The sequence below is a fragment of the Periplaneta americana genome, chromosome 4 (assembly GCF_040183065.1).
Source record: "Periplaneta americana isolate PAMFEO1 chromosome 4, P.americana_PAMFEO1_priV1, whole genome shotgun sequence".
NCBI lineage: Eukaryota > Metazoa > Arthropoda > Insecta > Blattodea > Blattidae > Periplaneta > Periplaneta americana.
This window is the reverse complement of record NC_091120.1, coordinates 110631072-110654321: the sequence shown is the minus strand read 5'-3', so window position 1 is coordinate 110654321 and position 23250 is coordinate 110631072. Positions and strand designations below refer to the sequence as shown.

General features: G+C 35.5%; 1 protein-coding gene across 1 annotated transcript; it reads right to left on the bottom strand.

Annotated features, from left to right (window-relative positions):
* Positions 1-608: 608 nt before the first annotated feature.
* Positions 609-21016, bottom strand: LOC138698117 (trypsin-7-like). Its single transcript, XM_069823849.1, has 5 exons — positions 20863-21016; positions 19636-19721; positions 13710-13798; positions 5750-5888; positions 609-1074 (listed from the first exon to the last, which is right to left on the bottom strand). Exons 1-5 carry the CDS (start codon positions 20906-20908, stop codon positions 676-678), a joined length of 759 nt encoding a protein of 252 aa, XP_069679950.1. The 5' UTR covers positions 20909-21016; the 3' UTR covers positions 609-675.
* Positions 21017-23250: the final 2234 nt, after the last annotated feature.

Genomic DNA, 23250 nt, shown 5'->3' with positions numbered 1-23250 from the left:
ATGTGACTCATAATATGATATTAAAATTTTTGTGGTTTTCACAGACCGTGTGTACTTAATGTTCGCCATTTTCTTTCTTCTCAGTCACAGATTTTATCAAAGGTATGATGATGACCATAACTTTTATCACAGAACTATGTCACAGCTAGATGTGATCAAAGATGCTATATTACACTGTAACAGGTTTTTTATCATATATATTTTAATCAAACTTTTGTGACACAGAAATTTGATAGTGTAATATAGGCTTTACAACCAACAGTGCACATGAGACCCACAGACTGCAACTGTCACTCGTACATTTAAGGGTTAGTAGGTTGCATTTGTTTTTACCGTCCGGCCATAAATGCACTTGAGCCTAAATGGTCTAAGTGCAAGGATCCAATTCTCGTGAAATCAATCAATCAACCAACCAATCAATCAATCATTCCCATGAAAAAATCCTCTAACTCCTCTCGTCTAATTTCATACCATTATTACCAGTTCCACCGATTAGCACAATAAGCCTTCAGGCTGCGATGCGTTCCGGAACAAGAGGTGTAGTTTAAGATGAAATGCGCAAATGTGGTGTACAGAAAGGCCGTTCAGAAATTAAATAAATCAAGGAATTACATCCATGTATTTTCATTTTTTAATAATTTAGCACTTAAATTAACTTACAATATATAAAATGAATCAGCTGACTCCAGTAATGAAAGTGACCCAACTACTGAGAACCGCGACGTCAGAGAAGACTTGCGGATACCCCTTTGCAGCACAAAAAGCTCCCCAGGACACGACTCCAACAAGACTCCCATTGGCGACGAGTGGGCCGCCGGAATCGCCGCCACAAACACCTTTACCGCCTTGGGGCACTCCCGCACAGATCATGCGTTGCGTGATGCCGCCGTATACGGAGTCGCACTCTTCGAAGTCCACGATGTTGATCTGCACCTGTTGCAGTACTTCCGGGGCTGGGCCATCTTCGTAGAGAGCTCCCCAGCCTGTGACCACGACGGGCGTACCGGTGGGAGGCGCCACTGACGTGAACTTGATGGGCTGCACGGTGTTGCTGAACACGAATAGGACTGACACCTGGAGAATACATTAAAGATGCACTGTATTAATTGCTGGTAGATGATTTAGATGTAGGACCTATAGTTCCGTACAAATACAGTAATACGTCTGTAATAGATCTAGGCTTCGAGACTTTGGATCCGATACAATAAGTTTACTGTGCATATACTATAGGTTGTTGACTCGCTGCAAGTAGTGAAAGGTAGAGATGTGTTGAGGTAACAACGTTGCTGTTTAGAGTAGAGTACGGTAGTATGGGGAAACGCCCATATATGTGCATTCTGGAAGTGAATATTCATTACACAATGACAATGCCAAAAGAATGTGAAAAGCAATATTATTCTCCTGTCTTTTATAAGCATTTGTGTTTAATTATATGCAGTGTCAATAGAGGAAATAAACATGTAGCAATTTTAATTTCTCCATTTATCCTATTGGTCGTCTTTAGGAAGTGTAGTTACAGTACCGAATTGCAATGCACTACAAGATACATTTTTAGTGTCTCAAACGTAAATCTTTTTCGGTTATCTGCCAAGCACAGTTTTTACTGTGAAATCTGCGCTCTACGTCGCATGACATGATAGGAGCAAAACGGAAAAACTTAACATCATTGCAGCTTCTAACCCTTAAATTGACAATGTATCCTATAGGATACAACAGGTTAATAGGCTATATGCTATAATTTCAATAGAACAATAGGAAAAAATTGGTAGGAAAATTAAAATCTCATAATATTATAATATTGTACAACATATGAAAATATGGACATTGCGATAGTTGTTTTCTTTACGGTCCGACAAGGTTTAATAAACTAGTGTGAGAAATGAAGCTTTGACAAGTTAAGGGTTATGAGACAATCCTTTATCCTCGGTTGACTCTATGTCCACTAATTTGCTGTTTATGTTACACAATGTTCCATATCCGTTATTTTTACATAAAATTGATTCCACTTCTGTTTTACACGTTGAGTAACCGGTGTACTTGTGTCTCATTAATTCGCCGTGTCATTTTCTCAATTAATTTGAGGGCTTCCGGTATCTCTTGCTCTGACTTTTCTAACCGTGTACTAGTTTCAGACAAAGTTTGAAAATAGGTTTGTATGAAAACCAAATTATACGTCATAACTTTGAAATCCAGAGCGTTTTCCTTTGCGTAATTTGTTGTCACTCATTCTACAGCACCCTCACCCACTGTACGCTTTACCAATATATTCAGTACGCCGTTATGCGGATTTCCCACTGAACTGCTCTATTGGGTCCGAAGTCTCGAAGCCTAGAGATAGCTTACTGAGAGAACATTATGTTGATCTTACCTTTTCTACAAAGCATAAAGTACAGTATATTCAAAATGATGTTCACCTTTCTGAGTGCAAAAATCACATCGGTGTAGAAAATTCTGAAAGACCTGCAACTCTCTCATTGTAATTTCATTCAGCACTCGCCTATATTTCGTTCTCCAGCTATTTAAGGATGTGTGGTTTGTTCACATAAGCTTTCTGTTTTAGGTAAATTCGCCAAAAAATTAAAATCATCATCAAAGATAAGATCAACATTTTCTTATTACCTCTTACCGGCGCGTTATTTGTGCTGGACTATATGACCGCCATTCACCGCCGATTTGTTTTCCTCCCAAACGAGAGAACTATAGGATCTTTCTTCGTTATTGCCGGTCATAATGCCGGTAAGTTGTATCATCATCATCATCATCATCATCATCCTCCGTGGCGCTACAGCCCACGAAGGGCCAAGGCCGACCAGCAGGCTGCTGGCCTCACGGCCACATGCCGAAGCAGAGGTCGGTGTTATCAAGCTCAGCAAATAGACATTCAAACTCCGCAAATATGCTTCGCAGTCACAACAACTACTACCCCCACCGTTTTCCCCTCTCCTACTGTGAAAGCTCGGGTACTATTTTTCGTGTGCGCGTGCAGTACTGATTATTCCGCGCTAAGCTATGGCACAGTCACTCCTCCACAGCTGGCGCACTGTTCATTTTGTACGTACCTCGACCTGCAGCAATTACAAGCAATATGATTAAACTTTAGTTGATGGATAAAAGTACAGGACATATTACAAGAGCAAAGAAGAACAGAAATGGAGATGGAGTAACTATTCTTAGGTATTTAGTACAAAAATAAAAAAAATTTAGTGGATTAATTACATTTAATTACAGTGCAAAACATTTTCTGCACTTACCGTAATAAGAATTCTCAGTGTGGTAGATGGTTGACACGGGTATTCGGGTTAGCATTATTATACTCTTCAAAAGTGCCAGATGCATTTGTTGTTGATCTTATGTCCGTACAAACCCGTGAAGCTGAATCTTAGTTGAGAATTACATTGACATAAATGTAGCATTTCCTCTCTCATTGTGGACATGTACATATTAAAAAGCATTTTTAGTTCACATCCGAATATATTTGTATTTATTCAAGCTCTTCGAGCTGTACAAGTAGATCTTGGTGTTAAAATGAAAAGCGATAGCCTACTGCTTCCAAACAAAATTTTAAACTTAAATATAGAAAGAGAAAAAAATATCTACATGAATTACAATAGCTCTGTCATAGTAAGCACATAACAAGACTACAGTACTTACAGCGTGCTTCATACCATTACAAAAATTAAGGAAGGAAATTTTCATAGGCTTAAGATGGATTTTTTCCTGATTGCTTTCAAAGCAATTTTTAAACAGCATTGATCGACATGAAGGTGTATACTTTTAGTTGCAGGAAATAGGACCCAAAGTGGGATTTTTTTTTCAAAAAGAGGGTGAAATACTGAGCATTAAAAATTATGGTTATAAGTGCTGTAGTTTTTAATATATTACTATTGAATGTTGATATTACATTATGTACTTTTCGAGAAAAATGCAATTAAAGTTTTCACTTGTTTTCTTAGCAACTATAAGAAAGATTTAGGTATTTAAGAAGCACTGTGTAAAACTACGTTCTGGTTTATTGTCTAAAAAAGCCTACAGGTAGCGCAAGATGTCAAAACATAGAAATGCAGTTTTTACACCGCAAATTCGTTATTTTATTCTCCTCTAAAATTTCCTTTCACGACTTTAAGGTCCCTTTTCGCTCGACTGGTCACATATGCTGCTGGTCCTAAGCCTAAATCAGAGTACACAATATTGACATTACTAATTTGTTTACTCTGAACTGTTAAGGGGTTTTGCTCATTATTGATCTGAAAGAGTGGAAGTAACTGATAGGGGAGATAGTTGCGCACTTTGATACAAGGTTGACAGGGTGTTCTTTTGTTGCGGAGCTTGGTTTAAATATTTTTGTTGCGGAGCTTGATATTACCCGCAGAAGTGGACGATCATCCAACCAGTATGAAGGTATTGTGCCGTTATAGCTAGTTTGCATAAACGGATTGCGCTACCTATCGTATCTCCCCAAGCGGTAAGTTGTACGTATATGCCGAGCAATGTAATAGGTGACTACTGAACATGGCGAAGATTTTGGAACTTGTGATCTCGAAAACTGTGTTAGGTGGAACATTGTTTGATGCATATATTTTGTATCCAGAAGAGATAGAAAGAAATATTTTCAAATTACAAGGCATTGATTAGCTCACGTTTGATCGTTCTTGTAATTAATAAATTCTTCCAAAGATGAGACTATCGGTTCAATTTCCTCGAAGACGGAGCGAGACATGATGTTTGATGATGATGATGATGATGATGATGATGATGATGATTAGAGCCCGGATGTTTAGGAATTTATTTTGATTAAAATAGGCAGGCAGATAGGCACTAAAATAATAAAAATAGGCAGTGAAATAGGCATTTATTATTCATGGAAACAGACAAAAAAATAGACAAATAGTTAATAAACTATCCCATACTATACACACTTTTCTCGGTTACATGTCACAACAAGATGCTTTTTTAAGTTGTCGCCTGTCAGAGAGAACATTTTTCATTGTGGAAAATGATCTTTCTACTTCTACTGAAGTGATTGGAGCAAACTTAAATTAGATTATTTCAGAAGGACTGTTTCTACTTTTTTCAGAGATCGGGAAAAACCGAGTGTCTATTGTCTCAAAAAGAGGGATGTGAGAAGCGATGAGAGACTTCAAAGTACGCGTGACTTGTGCGTGCAAGCGACAACAGTAACGGGACCTGGAGACTTGCTTTTAATACTTCCCTCATCCCCTTTCTTTCGCTGGTAAACCTCGAAGTGACCTGAGAACTGAGGGTTATACTGTTCAAACATCTTTGTTAAGTGACATAAATGATGTACTCGGTAGGGGAGAAAAATTTACGACTTCTTGGAAACATATGTATTGCTGGAGAATAAGATTCTCAGCAAATATTTGTGTGAGGTGAATATATATTTTTAATTTGTACAACCGTTCTTTTTTGTTTTTTTTTATATAATTTATGTGCGGTTTATTTTAAATGCATAAAAAATATAGAACATGTACAATAACGACGTAAAAAGGCTAAAAAAAGGCATTTAACTTAAAATAGGCAACGGGAGCTAAAATAGAAAAAAAAAGGCAAAATAAAAATTGGGCCTATTGTCCCCAAATGTGTGAAAACGTGTTTATCTCTAATAGGTCTTTCAATTATATACACTCAGTTTAAAAAAGCCATTTTGCCTAACATCCGGGCTCTGATGATGATTATGTTTCGTATTAATAATTTTATTACAGCACCATGTTTAGCTTTGTCATGTACTCACCTTTGCTACAGCAATATCGTAATCTGCCGTTTGCTCGCTGAAATTGGGGTTGTAAGTAATCTGCTCCGCTGGATGAACTGTGCCTCCGGTTCCCTGATTGCTGCTTCCAGCTCTGAAGCTTACGACGTTGATAGGAATACTATACAACGAGATAATTCAAATTTTTTTAGTGTTGTATGCATAAATAAGCTTATTCGAAATAATTATGCTGCAATGGTAGAAGAGAATAAGTCGCGAGTAGAATACATACGTGATTATCGCAAGTGGAAAAAATGAATTCAAGAAAGTGAAAGTAGTAAATGAGAAAATAATTAATGTGTGCGAAAAAATGACAAAGAATGTCAGGGAGAGTATAGGCAACACAAAAAAAAAATAATTCCAAAATATTTAAACATTAATCATAATGCATTTAAATACATCCACTAACGATAATTATCAGTAAATTTACAAACTGAGAGTATTAAAAGTTAGAAGATATAAAATGTTAAAAACAAATATTAGTTACTGGTTGTACCATGTTGTGACTACATGAAGAGAAATTATTATTGACAACTGGGAACTCTTCATGTCTTTTTTAAGTGTTCGGGTTGCAATCACAAGATCAGAAGATCTGGATTCAAATTTAGTGCTCTGCAAGACATTAGTCTTCAAATTATATTATTCGTTGCTTCTCCTGCATAACAATTTGAATAGCACGACTTACAAAATAAAACATATGTTCATACAATGAGATTAGATGTCATATTCATATCCGTGTTAATCAAGTTACTACATACGTAATCTCTTATTTATTATTTATTAATATTAACCATCTTACCGTGTTTTTGACTATTATCCTATGAAAGGGTCTAAAGCAGCTACCCACATATTGGATTTTCTCTCCCCCGATAACTCTGTGGATCCTAATCATTTTGGTGGACAAGAAAGGTGCTTAGTTGTAAGTTTTTGCGGGATATTCCTGTTTCCACCAATTTATTACATCATTGCTCCAATAACTACTGTTCTCCAGTCGGGAGATTAATCGTGAAAGGAATGTGCTTACTATTGCGTCATCTATTGGAGCGAAGTAGATGGATTACCGTTATAACGTCAGTTTAAAAACATGCGCACTCCTGTATATGTTATGTCCTGTATGGAGGGATTAAAAGACTTGGGGTGCTATGCATAGACATTTCGCTAGCCCGCGCTACAAGGGTGCTAAACTAGCCCCGACTATCGACTGATTACTTGTACAGGATTCATATCACATCATATCGCTAACACTGGTTTATGAATACGAAACACGTTAGTTCGCTGATCATCCACCGGAAGCCCGCGCTAAGAATGTCTATGAATATGGCCCCAGGAAATTAACCGTGATCTAATTTTGTAACCAGGGTAGTATAAGTATGTGTGTACCAGTGTTATCGTTTGTGCTTTGAGAGTTGGAGACGCGTGTACCCACGTGTGTGACCTTATGACATCTTATGACATCAACATTCATTCACAGCATTACCCCGCTGCGTCTCATTCCCTCTCCTGGTTGGAGTACAGTACTTACAGCTTGATTCAGGGATTTTGGCCCCTGCAAAAAGTAAGTAGATAGACTAAGAGCGAGTTACTCATCACTACTGGCGGGCTGGGTCACACAGGTCAGGCTGAGCAATCATAACACCTAACATTTCCTTCTTATCACGTCGCGGTAAACTCCGTCTTAAAACACAATATTCTTCCACACGTCCCGTTACTAACCACTACGTCTGTTGACTAAACATGTCATGATAGCTTATATTTTCTTGACATGAGTGTCCCTCAACTTCGAGCATAAACATCATTTTCATTTTTTCTCTTTCCTCTTCCCTTCCTATGGACATTTGTGATTAAATTTATTTCTTATCACGCAACACACAGCTCGCTCACTAGACAAATAACCAAGGATAGGAGCCATTAACGCTGAATCGAGCTGTACAGTATTTTCATCATCGGTGATAAGTAGTTCGCGTCCGGTAGTACACGGACAGCAAAGCCTACGGCGGCAAGGAGACTTTTAATGTGTTATTTTACGCCGCTGCATCAACATCTCAGGTTATTTAGCGTCTGAATTAAATGAAGGAGATAATGTCGGTGAAATGAGTCCGGAATCCAGAAATGGTACTTACACAGCATTTGCTCACATTTGGTTGAGGGAAAACCATAGAAAAAACCTCAACCAGTTAAATTTCTCCGACCGGGATTCGAACCGGGGCCACCTGATTCGCGGACAGACGCGCTAATCGTTACTCCACAGATGTGGAGCAAGGCAAAGAGAAATACAGGTTCGGCGCGTCGCTTATTGATAATGGAGACACTTAGGTGGATGACGCAAAGTCAAATACAAGTACCAGAAATCAAAAAACGTATGACGTAGTTTGTGGTATGAACTATATGTCAAACCTGTAAGGAGTTTACATTCCATTAATAGAAAAGGAAAGTTCTTATAACAGACAAGAATTTAAAATGAAAATTAATGTAAAATTTTAAAATTGTGTATAATAATAATAATAATAATAATACTTGATTGCCAAAACAAAGATGCATATTGCTTTTTTATATTAAAATACTCTAGCACTCCTAGAAAGAGTAAGTTACGTATGTGGGACATTATTTCCAAAGCAGGTATGGACATAGTCATGCAATGAAAGGGATTGTCACATTTTTCATTGTTGACAAATATGTTTTATGAAAAGTTATGATCTTACTTACTTATGGCTTTTAAGGAACCCGGAGTTTCATTGCTGCCCTCACATAAGCCCGCCATCGGTCTCTATCCTATGCAAGATTCATCCAATGTCTACCATCATATCCCACCTCTCTCAAATCCATTTTCATATTATTATCCTCCCATCTATGTCTCAGTCTCCCCAAAGAGGTCTTTTTCCCTCCGGCCTTCCAACTAACAGTCTATAAGCATTTCTAGATTCGCCCATATGTGTTACATGCCCTGCCCATCTCAAACGTCTGGACTTAATATTCCTAATTATGTCAGGGGAAGAATACAATGCGTGCAGTTCTGCATTGTGTAACTATCTCCATTCTCCTGTAACTTCATCTCTCTTATCCCCAAATAATTTCCTAAGCAGCTTATTCTCAAATACCCTTAACCTCTGTTCCTCTCTCAAAGCCAGAATTCAAGTTTCACAACCATACAGAACAACCGGTAATATAACTGTTTTATAAATTCTAACTTTCGGAGTTTTTGAGAGCAGCCTGGATGACAGAAGCATCTCAACCGAATAATAACAGACATATACCGTTGAATTTCCTCCCGAATGTCATTTGTAATTGTTACTGTTGCTCTAAATTATTATTTTGAATTTTTTCACCTCTTCTCTAAGAATAAATTTCCAATTTTTATATTTTCATTTCCTACAATATTCTGGCGACGTGACATAAGCATATACTTTGTCATCTCAGGATTACTTAAAAATCTATCTCTTTACTTGCTTCAAGTAAAATTTTTGTATTTTCCCTAATAGTTTGTGGATTGCCTCCTAACATATTCACGTCATCCGCATTGACAATCAGCTGATGTAATCCGTTCAATTCCAAACTCTCTTTGCTATCCTGAACTTTCCTAATGGCATATTCATATTCTAGAAAAAGTTAGAAAGTAAAGACTAAAGTGAATCTCCATGCTTTATCCCGCGGTGAATTGGAAAAGCATCCGAAAAAACTGACCTATACGGACTGTGCTCTACGTTTCACTGAGACACATTTTAATTACTCGAACGACGTAGTTTCTTGGGAGGACCAAATTCAATAAGAATATCATATAAAACTTTCTCTTAACCGAGTCATATGCCTTTTTTTAAATCTATGAATAACTGATGTATAGTACCCTTATGCTCTTATTTTTCTCCAATATCTGTTGAATAGAAAAAATATTATCAATAGTCGATCTATTACCTCTAAAACTACATTGATAATCCCCAATAATTTCATATATATGTATATATATATATGGATTTAATCTCCTCAAAAGAATATTAGATAACATTTTGTAGGACGTCAACAAAAGTGATATTCCTCGAAAGTTACTGCAATTAGTACTTTCTCCTTTCTTAAAGATAGGTAGAATTATGAACTCCTTCCATTGTTCTGGTACAATTTCCTTTTCTCAAATAGAAAGTACAAGCTTATAATTTTCGTTAGATAATGAGCTTCCGGGGTCAAGGGGATGACAGAGGTAGTACCTTTGCATGGGGTTGACTCAGCACTGGTCCTCGTCTACCCAGAGCTAAGCTGAGGCATATGCAAGATCTTTTACCGAGGACGCTATAGCCAAGACAGTCCATGCGTGGTGAAGAACCACATCCTGCAAGAGGTGGCCCTGCTCATACAGAACATGGCGGATCTAGACCTGGCTGGTCGATAAATAACCCCGGCATGTTTAACAACAATACATGAGAAACCGGTGAGAAACAGCTGGTAGTAGACCGGAAGAATTCACCGAAGCCGAATAGGTGAATTTTTAAATCTCAGGAATGGCCATCACTAAAAGAAAACCAGTAGGTCTTCTTTAGGAAGACTCAAGGCGAATATCCGGCGCCTAAACGAGATTTTTTTGGCTAAGGAATGGTAACCCTAACAGAAGGTTCCCTGGCCCTCCAGGTTGGGGGTTGAGCTTTGGGTTGACAATCCAATCCCGGAAAAATTTGAACGTTGAGAAACCCAAAGAAGCAAGCCGGTCTGATCATCGGAGACGACTAGGCAAACGGAATAAGGATATGTATTTGGCTACATGGAACGTAAGAAGTATATTTAGACCTGGAGCCCTGAGAGATTTGACATAGGAACTTGACAAATATAATATAATGATTGCGGCAGTGCAGAAAATAAGATGGCGAGGGACGGAAATGTTTATGTCCGGTAATTATTTGGTATGCCATAGTGGTAGTGATGGCCGAAATAATTTTGGAACGGGTTTCCTGGTCCACAAGAAAGTTAAAAGTAATATAATTGATTTTCAACCCATAAATGAACATATATGTAGTATACGGATCAAAGGAAGTTTTTTTAATACCACCTTCTTATCAGTGCATGCCCCCACAGAAGAAAAAGATGAAATTGTTAAGGATGCCTTTTATGAACGTTTGGATAGAGTACACCAACAAATACCTAAGCATAATATTATAATTATATTAGGAGACATGAACGCCAAAATTGGTAAAAGCAAGTGTGGTATCTAATGTTGGTAGGTATACACTACATGATATATCTAATGATAATGGGGAAAGACTATGTGATTTTGCGGTTGCCAAAGATCTGGTTATCTCCAGCACGCGGTTCCCCCACAAAAATATACACCTACAAACATGGATATCACCTGATGGCTTTACAATTAATCAAATTCATCACGTCATGGTAAGTGCAAGGAATGCCTCAGACATCTTAGATGTTCGATCTCTAAGGGGAGCGGACTGCGATTCAGAACACTTTCTAGTCAGAGTTAAATATAGACCTAGACCATCAAGATTACCAACTTTTGTAAATAACAGGTGCATAAAATTTAATATTAATAAATTTGAGGACAGTACAATAGCAGATGATTATAGAAGAACTATAACAGATAATATTCATAAACAGAACATACAGGAGATGAATATTGAACAGAAATGGTCCTTCATTAAACAAAATATACATTCAGCTGCCTCAGAGATCATTCAGACCATGCAGAATAAAAATAGGAACACTTGGTTTGATCAAGAATGCAAAGAAATGATAGATAAGAGAAATGAACTCAGACTGGTTATGCTACAAAAGAAAACTAGAGCAGCAACAGATAAATACAAAGAAGGAAGGAGAAATGCTAAAAAATATTTGTAAAATGAAAAAGAAAATGTTTGAAGAAAATTTATTGTACGACTTAGATGAAAAATTTGGAAAAAATGAAAGCAGAAAGTTTTTTTTAAAGTGTCAGAAGGCAGAAGAAGGGTTTCCAACCAAGAACGATGATTTGTAAAAACAAAGATGGAAACCTAATTACTGGAGAACTACAGGTACTAAAAGTATGGACTGAATATTTCAATGATCTCTTGAGTTCTGGAGGACAAGAAGATGTAAATGTATCCTATTTTGGACCTGACCCTTACATGCCAGTACCAACGAATACTATGGTATATGATGCAATAAGGAAAATGAAAAACAATAGAGCACCAGGAGAAGATTCGATTAATGCAGAGTTAATCAAAAAGGGTCGAAAGGAGTTGTGGAAATGTATTCATAATCTAATTGTGGACATATGAAATCAGGAACAAATGCCTAGTGATTGGAGTGAAGCTGTCATATGCCCTATACATAAAACAGGCAATAAACTGGAGTGTAAGAATTATAGAGGCATATCACTGCTAAATACTACATATAAAATTTTCACTAATATCTCAGCTGAGTATATAGAACCATACATAGAAGCAACTCTTGGAGAATACCAGTGCGGTTTCCGTAAGGGTCGATCAATAACAGATCAAATATTTTCTTTACGCCTAATTTTAGAGAAGTTTTGTGAATTTAATTTACCTTTGCACCAATTATATATTGACTTTAAAAAAGCTTTTGACTGCATTAGCAGAGATTATATTCTAGAAACTTTAGGCGAAATTGGAGTACCCAATAAACTGATCAATTTAACTAAAATAACTTTAACACAAACTCAAAATAAAGTTAAAATGCATAATAAACTCTCTGAGAGCTTTATAACTTTTAATGGCATTAGACAAAGTGATGCCTTATCAACTATGTTGTTTAATGTCGGATTACATAGAATTGTTCAAAAGATAACCATAAACCCAGGAGGTACAATCATCAATAGAACGGCACAATATAAGGCATATGCGGACGATATTGTTATCTTATCACTCAATGTAAGTACAATGGATGAAATACTCAAATAAATAGAAGCTGAAGCAATCAAAGCCGGTCTGGAAATTAACAATGATAAAACTAAATACATCTATAATATGAATCATGACAATACTAATAAGATTAATTTGAATGATACTAATTTTGATAGAGTTTCCTGTTTTAAGTATCTGGGTTCCATGGTGAAAGACAATAATGATGTTATGACTGATATAAAAGAGAAGATTGCAGCTGGGAATCGAGGTCTTTGGGCACTGAATAAAACTATGAAGTCCAGGTGTATCTCAAGAAAAGCTAAAATAAGAATATATAAAATATTATTAAACCAATAGTAGTATATGGAAGTGAAACCTGGACTCTATCTGAGAGGGCAATAAAGATCTTAAATGCCTGGGAAAGGAAAATATTACGGAAAAACTTTGGGCCTACTTATGAGCAAGGGTTTTGGCGAATCAAAACAAATGCTGTGTTATATGAATTATATAAAGATATTAACATTGTTGTTGACATAAAACTCAGAAGGTTAGAGTGGCTGGGACACGTAGCCAGGATGGAGAACAATCGCACACCCAAAGCTCTACTAGATGCATTGCCAGTAGGAAGAAGGAAAGTCGGACGAGAGATGGCTGGATGACGTTCAGGCTGACCTAACAAAAGTTGGAATTAGAAGATGGAGAACACGAGCATTAGACAGGAATGATTGGTCGGATGTTCTGAGGGAGGCTAAGGCTAAACTATAAGGGCCGTAATGCCAATGATGATGATGATGATGATGATGATGAATGAGCTTCCACCCTCTTGTATTAATTCTTCTGGAATTTTATTGATACCTGGAGACTTGTACTTTTTCAAATTTTCTATAGGAATTCCGACTTCAGAAAGTGTGGGTTCGGGTATGAATGGCTCAGCAGTTTGTATTTGAATTTCGTCCCGATCATTTCTATTTGACCTATACTTACTTACTTATGTCTTTTAAGGAACCCTGAGGTTTTGGCCTATAGCAAATAAAAATTGTCATGAAGTTATATGTCTTGAACTAATGTTTTAATATGGATTATAATGAAACTTTTCGCAATGTACTTACTCTTTCACGCAGTGTGCGGCGGTGACGACCCATTCTGTGCTGATTATGGAACCCCCACAGAAATGACCATTGTTCACTTGCATAGATACCTGGAAAGAAAAAATTCGCTGTTGTGAAGAAAGACATAGTCCTATTTTCTTACTTAATGTGTGATATGTTTCGCAATAATATATTTTATAATCATATTAATAGCGATAATTTTGTTTAATTGTTGTTTATTTGAATTGCTACCAATATCGCATTCATAAAATTGTTGCTGTTCACCCAACTAATAAAAAGAATCCTTTTCCTTAATGAGCAAAGTAAAGACTTTGTATAAGCCGAAAAATAAGACATAAATTCATTTATTAATTTAATTTGAAGAGATTTTTCATTCCGAGCCATAGTCACATAGTCTAAGTCGTCAGTCAGACCTTGAACTAGCAATATATGCTAAACGGTTGTTCGAATCCTCATGGCGTCTCTATTAAAATTTCGGCCAATGTATGGACCATTGTCTACCTAGCATCGTGACAAATTTGAGCGCTATACTAAGTAATAAAATTAGGTTTTTAAATCAGCTATAAAAGCTGGGGAGATAATCTTTATGACAGCGCTTTTTCTCGTACTGGTTTGATTATCTCTCTCTACCTACAACTGGAAAGCGGGGAATCTTTATTTAAATTGACTATACACGTCTCGACATGAGTCTATTTTACATGCGTCCTACAAAATTATTTGTTCTATCGTGAACTTTTCGGTTGGCATTTCGAATATGTAATACTTCAATTTAATGCACATAATGTGTGTATGTGTGTATATTTAAAACTGAATGACATGGTATTCCAGGTGACCATTCAGATATAAAAAAATATTACAAATTAATTTATAAATTGTTAAGAAAAATAGGTCATATTTTAGAAATTACTTTAAATGCCATGAAATAACTAATACTAAAACTGATTACATGTCTTAATCTTTAAGATAAGTACCACACCACACGACGAAGGAAAATACGGAAGTAAACAGACGCTCATCACGTAGCCTTCGTCATATCGGTCAACTGCTATTCGGCATATTCTTTATGCCCAAACCCAAAGCAGCGGAAATAAGTTCTCATTCCCGATTGAAGGTTTCATATTTGGTTATAGGAGAGAACACTTTTTCATGTTAATATTTTTTTTAGACCTTTGCTTTTATTTTCATATTGCTAATTCTCACTCACATCATTATCACCATATCGTCTCTCAGTATATTCTGTGTTTGGAGAGAACGTTAAATAATTGTAATTATTCTAAAGAAGCATTTGTTAATATATGACTAATAACAGTCATGAGAGTCCGCTTGCCTCCTCTTGGAAGAGAAGAACACAGAGAGTTCATTTCAACAAAACTTTGCCAAGTGCTTAATTTTAATTGTTATGTCATCATTAATCAGTCACTGCTCCTTGATTCATAAACGAAATGGTGAATGGCACATCTATTCACGTTTAGTGTGTTATTCAAATGGATGAATATTTTTTGAGGTACCGGTAATAGAGATGAGAGAATTGGGATTGGAAGAAAGAGTATGTTATTACTTTAAAGGGAAACACAACACATAAATTGAATGTTAGTTGAGTGTTAGATAACTGAGATTAGCTGCAATGGTGCAACCTTAAACTCTCTACGATAATTAGAAACCAAGTTATTCGCAATTTAAGATTGTCCGCATGCAGTCTGCTTGAGTTACGTTATTTAAATGGTTTCACATGTTCCCCTGTTTATAGCTAACTTTGTTAACAACTTACTATTCACAACAATGACAATAAATTAACTTAATTAATTAAATCAGTACTGTGAACTTTAAATGCAAATGTTATTTTCTTGTAATACAGTAATATGAAATGTATTTTTGTAGCGATGGCTAATTTTTCTCTAATCTTAACCAATACTAATAAAATCCTGTCACGAATTACTGGACCTGTGTCTGACATTAAATTATTATAAAATGTATAAACAAGCCTACCTCTTCTCAGTGTTGTATTGGAAATTGGGTGAACTTTTTTCAGCTCATTTCCCCTGCCGGTGGTTTTGGTACTGCAGCGATCTTTCATAGTATAGAGGGGTTTCAGATAACATTAATGCCGATGCAATAACACATTGCCTCTTGGACGTCGACCTTAGATTTCTTGTGAACACCACTGTACATTTTGACTCTCTTCACAAATAGTCGTAATATTCAACATTGACCTTTTATTGTAACGACTCACTTTCATAACAGGTGATGCACAACACGATCAAAATTTAAATAGTTTATCTAAACAACTCCATAAAATTAGAAATCACGTTATTTCAATAGAGGTATCTTTGTTTATGTCTTCGCTATCATTGTCTTCAAAGTCACTATCACTTTCGGAATTTTTCACTCGGCTCATAACTTCCATCATTACCATTGTCAAAAGTTTCGTCGATACATAATTTTATAAATATATCAGTTCCCATTTCCCACTGAACTTCTTTATCCACATTAAATGTTTCTTCCGGATCTTGGGATGAAATTTTCTCTTTAAATATCACGTCACAAGTAGATGTACAAGGTGTTTGAAGAAGAGTGGAAACAATCTTCTTCCTCTCTTTCGTCTCATATCGTAAATTTCACTGTTTATATTCTTCAACTTTCAATATATTTAGATCTTTTATAGTTACTCTAGATTTAAGGTAGGTCAGAGCAAATAACTGCATTATATGTTGGGATCCAATGTTTTTTCTTGCAAAACTTCAACCAGGCCGATTGCTGCTTTGGAGAGCTATTTCTTTTAGGAAACTAGTAGAAGAATTTTCTCTCATTTCCGTCCTTGCCTTTATTTCCAGAAATATTGGAACATCCATAAACCGCACATTGAGGCATTTTAACGACTTCACAGAATGAGGAAGAAACTCACTGTGACACGTGCCTTACTGCTACAGCTACGTGACCGCTTGGCAAAGTGACTTCATACTATTTGTAAGAAACGCTCTCCTGTGAAAACGGTGGTGAGCTGGAAGTAAAAACTATTGCATTGTTGCTTTGAAGGACTAGTACGTTCATATATATATCTATATATATATGTGTGTGTGTGTGTGTGTGTGTGTGTATTTGTGTGTGTGTATGTATGTATGTGTGTGTGCATTGTGTTGTGTTCTCTTTTAAGCTATGTTCTTGTTATATAACATTGCTGTAGTTTCATTTCATACACTGAAGGCTCAATTATGAGAGTTATAATTTCATTCAAAATAATATTTTAGGAAGGTTACAACTTAGATATAATTACATTTCGGAGTACCTGATTTTACTCATCATCAATACATTATTCCAGCAATATAATCGAAGAAGATATACATGGACATACCCAAGAGACGCAAGCAGATATCAGATAGACTGTAGACTGGTACAGGAATGATTCCGAAATTGCTTAAAAAATGCAAAGACATTACCAGGAGCGGATATTAACTCAGATAATGTCTGCTGATAGGCGAAGTAGATATTCGTCTGAAGGAAATAAGAGGAAAACAGATGACGAAGAAATTTGACTTGCAAAAACTGAAGGACGAAAAGGAAAGAAGAAAATTTTGAAGCAAATTTTCAAGAGAAAGCTGCTACTTTAGAATCCACACCTGAGAGTAATAATGAGTACTGAACTCATATAAAAGTCTGTATACAGAAAACAACAGAAGAAACAATAGTATATAGAGAAGGAGTGAGAACGAAAAAACCTTGGGTCACATGAAAAATGTTGGAGAAGGTGGAGGAAAGAAGAAAATGGAAAAACATCAACAAGGAAGAAGGTATAAAAAACTACAGAAAACTAAACAACGAACTAAGAAGCGAAACTGATGATACCAAGTAAGAATGGATGAAAGATAAATATAAAGAAGTAGAGGATATAGAGAGAAAAGGGAAATATGATTTAATATACCGCGAAGTTAAATGTTTGGAGGTCACAAATAAGAAGAGAAAATCTATGTGGTTGATAGGAGACGAAATAGAAAATAAAATAACACACAGATAAGGGATACTGAACACATGGACGAAATATGTAGAAGAGTTATATGAGACAGGGAATCGTCCAGATAAGTTAGCCATAGAAGACTAAGCAACCATATCAGAAAACGAAAAAGGATTTTCTATTTTAAGAGAAGAAGTTGAACTAGCGCTTAGGGAAATGAAGAATGGAGTTGATGGAATCTGCATTGAGCTAGTGAAATGCTTGGGTGAAGATACCATTATACAACTAAATACATGAGGAAGGCGAATGGTCTGAAGATTTTACGGAGACGGAGTTGTTGCCAATACCGAAGAAAAATAATGTCAAGAAATGTAAGGAGTTCAGGACTGTCAGCCTAATATGGCACTCGGCGAAGATTCTTCTGCGAATACTGAATCGACGTTAATATTCTAACATGGAAGGACAGTTGGAAGAAGACCAGTTTGCCTTCAGAAAAGGAAAAGATACAAGGGAAGCAATTGAATTACTACGAACAATCGGCGAACGATACCTAGGAAAGAATAAAGAAGTGTATATAATATTTGTGGACTTAGAACAGGCGTTTGACAGAGTAGATTAGAACAAAGTAATGGATATTCTGAAGAAAATAAGTGTGGATTGGAGAAGGCAGGAGCTGTTCAGTAACCTATATATGAAACGAGTGAAAGTCAGAATAGGAGAAGAAATGTCTGAAGGGAGTGAAATAGGGAGAGGAATACGACAAGGATGTCCCGTTCAATATATACTTGGATGATATGGTCAAGTACTGTTTTCAGAACATGGAAGGGGTAAAAGTAGAAGAAAGAAGAATGAAGTGCATAAGATTTATTGATGATATGGCGTTGTTAGCAGAAGTGGAGACGATACTAAGGGATATGCTACAGAAGCTAAATTACATGTGTGAGCAATTTGGGATGAAAATAAATGCAATCAAGGCGAAGACCATGGTCATTGAAAGAAAAATAAAGAAGGGAAACTTGCGAATTCTAAATGAGGCAATAGAGCAAGTGAACAGCTTCAAATACTTGGGATGTACATGAGCTGCAGTCAGGAAGTCAAAGGGAGGACAGCAATGGCCAAGGAAGCTTTTAATGAAAAAAGGAGCATCTTCTGCGGACCTCTGGAAAAAGAACTAAGGAAGAGACTAGTGAAGTGCTTTATATGGAGTTACCATTGTTTGGGGCAGAAACATCGACATTACGACGAAATGAAGAGAAACGAATAGAAGCATTTGAAATGTGGATGTGGAGAAGAATGAAGCGTGTGAAGTGGACAGATAGAATAAGAAAGAAAGTTGTTTTGGAAAGAGTGAGTGAAGAAAGAGTGATGCTAAAACTGATCAGGAAGAGGAAAAGGAATTGTTTGGGTCACTGGCTGAGAAGAAACTACCTATTGAAGAATGCACTAGAAGGAATGGTGAACGGGAGAAGAGTTCGGGGCAGAAGAAGATATCAGATGATAGACGACATTAAGATATATGGAAGCTAAGAGGAAGGCAGTAAATAGGAAAGATTGGAGAATGCTGGGTTTGCAGTGTAAGACCTGCTTATGAGCAGAACACTTTTGTATTAATAATAATAATGATAATAATAATAATAATAATAATAATAATAACAATAATAATACCGGTAATAATATAATAATAATCATCATCATGCCCAGTAGCCTATTCCGGTCTCATTGTTGATCTAGAATTCTTGTAAGCGAACGACCTTTGCTCATGATGTCAAATTATAATCGCTATTAGTTTATATTTTTATAAAATATTATAATGACGTGTACATATTTTTTAATACTAAAGGAGAATTGTGAAAATATAAATTCAAGTAGTAACTATGTTACTAATTATACGAGTATGACACTCTCTTCGCCCATATCATTTAATATTCTATTAATCTGTTTGTGCCTGTTCATTACTTAGGATAGAGTCGAAGCACGTACCTGGTAAGGATAGTTAGCAATATCTGCATCTGTGCCCCCAACAATGCGGCCATTCGATCTGAGTCGTCTTGGGATTGGCACAGCACCTGCAGAAACAATATTAAGTATAGAACTCTCTTGCGCGACAGCCGATGGAGGTCCAAGATCTACCAGGTAACTGCTAAGCCCACGTCCACATGCCTAAGCAGAGGTGGTCGGTAAAACACCTATGTTAATTACAAAGATATGTATATAAATATGAAATGTGGTAAATATGAATTGAGTATTACGATTAAGTACTTCGTTGAATTGATTTTATTAAAAGTAAGTACAAAAAAGCGGTTTATGAATTTTAGGAACCCATTGAAATCTGCTGGAGAATCTGGTGTTTAGTTATATCCTTGATCACATATAACAGATTGATCAGTCTAATGGACTTTCGAGACAACCACTTTCACTTTGCTACCATCTATCGACTGTAAAAAAAGTACATCATAACTCTTATGGAATTGACTGGAGAAGCTATATTTCCGCCTAGTGGTCGTTACCAAAAAATGCCTTTTAGATGATGGAAGTTCTCATTTTATCTTGCCATTTCATAATATGGGAATGACTAATCTGATATGTGTGTGATGAATGCACTCTACGTTTGGAAAAAGTAATCTTAGGAACTTTAATGGCTAATTTTCATTATTTTGTATTCAAATAATATACATGTACCGGTAGATACAAAGTAGAAGAGTTTTCAAAAGAAGACCTACTATACTACAAAAACATGAGATACTGAAACAGCGATTAGAGTTGATCATTACAGTATAAATCCGCCTATTTGATCTATTTGTCTCCGAATATATCTGTGTGTGATATTATTAATGGAGAAGAATATCTAAGATTCCTTACCAACGTCAATAATATAAACGAACCTTTCAACACAAATATAATTTCCTAAAAAAATATATGTAGACCTATGTTTTCACAGTTTACACAAATATGGGACATGAATATTTTGTCATAATGCATAGTAAAATTATGTGTTCCCGGTTAAATAGTGAAAATATAATCAATATTTTTACATACAATTTTTATCTATAGAGACTTTGAACTATAATTTGTGCGTTGTTAGTAAAATTGTTGAAAATAACAAATCATTCTTTGCTTAGTTCTAATTAAGAAGCGATATTCACATTTTAACCATTTATATATACCAAAGTAATATGAAGACATAGAAAATTCGTAAAATATTCTCACCCAAGACTCCAGCAAGAAATAGAGAGCAAATCACCAAACGAATCATGTCAGAAACAGAACTGCAAACTAACGACGACTCATGCTGCTTGTCTCTTTTATACTTCTTGTCTCATAATATGAACGGTGGGGCGGAGTATGTGGAAATTACATAGTGGAAATTCATTAGTCTGCTCCTCGTATAATACTCGAGATTAAACATATTTTTCACAATAATGTTATACGTACAAATTATCTCAAAACCTTTGGAACTATGATTTTATTCCGTTCCAATTGATATGGAGATACTGATAGATAAGCACAGTGTGTGTTTTACTTTCATATCATTCAGTCGAAAACAATTTTAGAGTACTATTTCAGTTAATTTAATTTCATATGAGGATGGAGTTCAACAATTCATCCGATAATGGACATGAAGAAACAAACGAAGTTTCCCAGTTTTCCAAATCAGCAGATAATCACACTGCACACACTGCTGTTCTCATTTAACTAGAGAATGAGTAAATTTTTTGGTTAGGATTTAGAACTCTTAGCTTTTTAAATCATTTCAGGTTTAATTCCCGTAAGAGAAATAGAGAAAGATCTTTGCTGTTTCTCTTGTTCTTTCATTACCTTAAGCGGTGGGATTGTTGAATGCTAATCATATAAAAATATATTGATATATTTTTATATAATCTAAGTTAAAGAGTGAAAAGAATTAATCTATATAAATAATTGACTTCGAAAGAAGGGAATTTAGCGTCCCTTTACATAACTATATAAGCCTAATGAAACTTATTGAAAGTGCATAGTCCTACTTGGTACATTTACTTGTATTTAAAAGAAAAGAATCAATGTTATCAAATTAACACATCATTTCATTTTGTGTTTCACCAGCATTCAGATTTGTATAATATTAATAAAGGTAAATATTTCTGATTACACTTCATTGTCTGTCTGTCTGGTAATATAAAGTTCTACTGCAAAAACGTAACAGCAAAGTTGTGCAAACTCAACTTAGAAAACCATATTGTTGTATTATAATAAATTAAGGTAGGTGAATTTCAATATATTTGGATGTTAGAAATAATTGTTTTGCGCTAAAGCGACTACTAAAAAATTCCTCATACTAACTTTAGGCCTAATAATGAAATGTGTATGCAATAAAAAGAATAATAATATAGTTGTGTAAGTTCTGAATTTTATTAATCAGTTCTCTTCATGATGAAAACTTAAAACTAGAATTTAAAATTCTTTCTCCTTCACTTAGCATTTACATTCAAAAATTACATCGAGAACAGATCATTTATTTCAGTATTATGATACGCTCTTATATTAGGCTATTAATATAATATTACTTGTCTATTTGATAATACTTGTCCAGAATTTTTGAAGACAATCTTCATGCATTACTTTAGAGTGTGGACGTCCGCTGCGGTTAGACGTGAGATTTTTCATTTGAAAAGTTCGACTTCTCACTAACAAGGTTGTAGTGGATAATTTTCTCGGAATTCTCCTGTTTTCCCATATTAGGCATCAACATCATTCCGACCGATCTCTATTCCATTAACATTCTATAGCATTCTCCGAACACCGATTGATGAAGAACGGAAGGGGCTTTTATAGGGACGATGGGTTACCTACTTCAAACTTGGGTACGCAACAACCTTAGACCAACTGTTGTTAATCGGTGTGAGTTGGGAGTGTGCCTAGTTAGAGGTTACAAGTATAGCATTTGTTATTTTAGACGAATGAAAATTTGTAATGGAAGATGGGTCATTCCATGCAAAAAAGTATGTTTTTGAACCATGATGTCTCAAAAGTTAAAATTATTGTAGTAGGTTATGTTGTATCTTCTAAATATGAATTTCAAGTAATACTATATTTATATTTTTCATAGTTTGACAACAATCAGAAATTAAAATATTTGTTTAACACAGAACACGGTTTCATTTCATTTATTGAAGTTTTCTTACTATGTAAAGGAAGATGGAAAAGTTATTTTAATGCAATTAGAAAAAGGAGAGCCTTGTTTATAATGAATGCCCTTAAAATGAATATATATATATATATATATATATATATATATATATATATATATATATATATATATATAATTTCTTTAATAGTTACCTACCGTAAAATAATTTAAAAGAATATAGAACACAAAATGCAATTCATTTTTACAGACGAAAAAACCATGTGTTTATTTCTTTAGGGTATATTGATTCCTCTGTGAAAATTTCAGAAAGTTGACTTAAATATCATGTCAGTTTTTAATAAAAAATAACTCACCTGAACAAAGGAGCTCAGCAGCTAGGCTCTCCCGTCATACAGAATATTGCGCGATCAAGGTCAGGGAGACGGACGTTTGAAATTACTCATCGTTGTTTGAGATTACTCATCGTTATG

Coding starts and splice junctions, on each gene's coding strand:
- LOC138698117 (XM_069823849.1), bottom strand. CDS start 20,908: ATGATTCGTTTGGTGATTTGCTCTCTATTTCTTGCTGGAGTCTTGG. Junction 13,799..19,635: donor TTGCTAACTATCCTTACCAG/GTACGTGCTTCG, acceptor TTTTCTTTCCAG/GTATCTATGCAAGTGAACAA. Junction 1,075..5,749: donor ACGATATTGCTGTAGCAAAG/GTGAGTACATGA, acceptor TGTATTCTCCAG/GTGTCAGTCCTATTCGTGTT.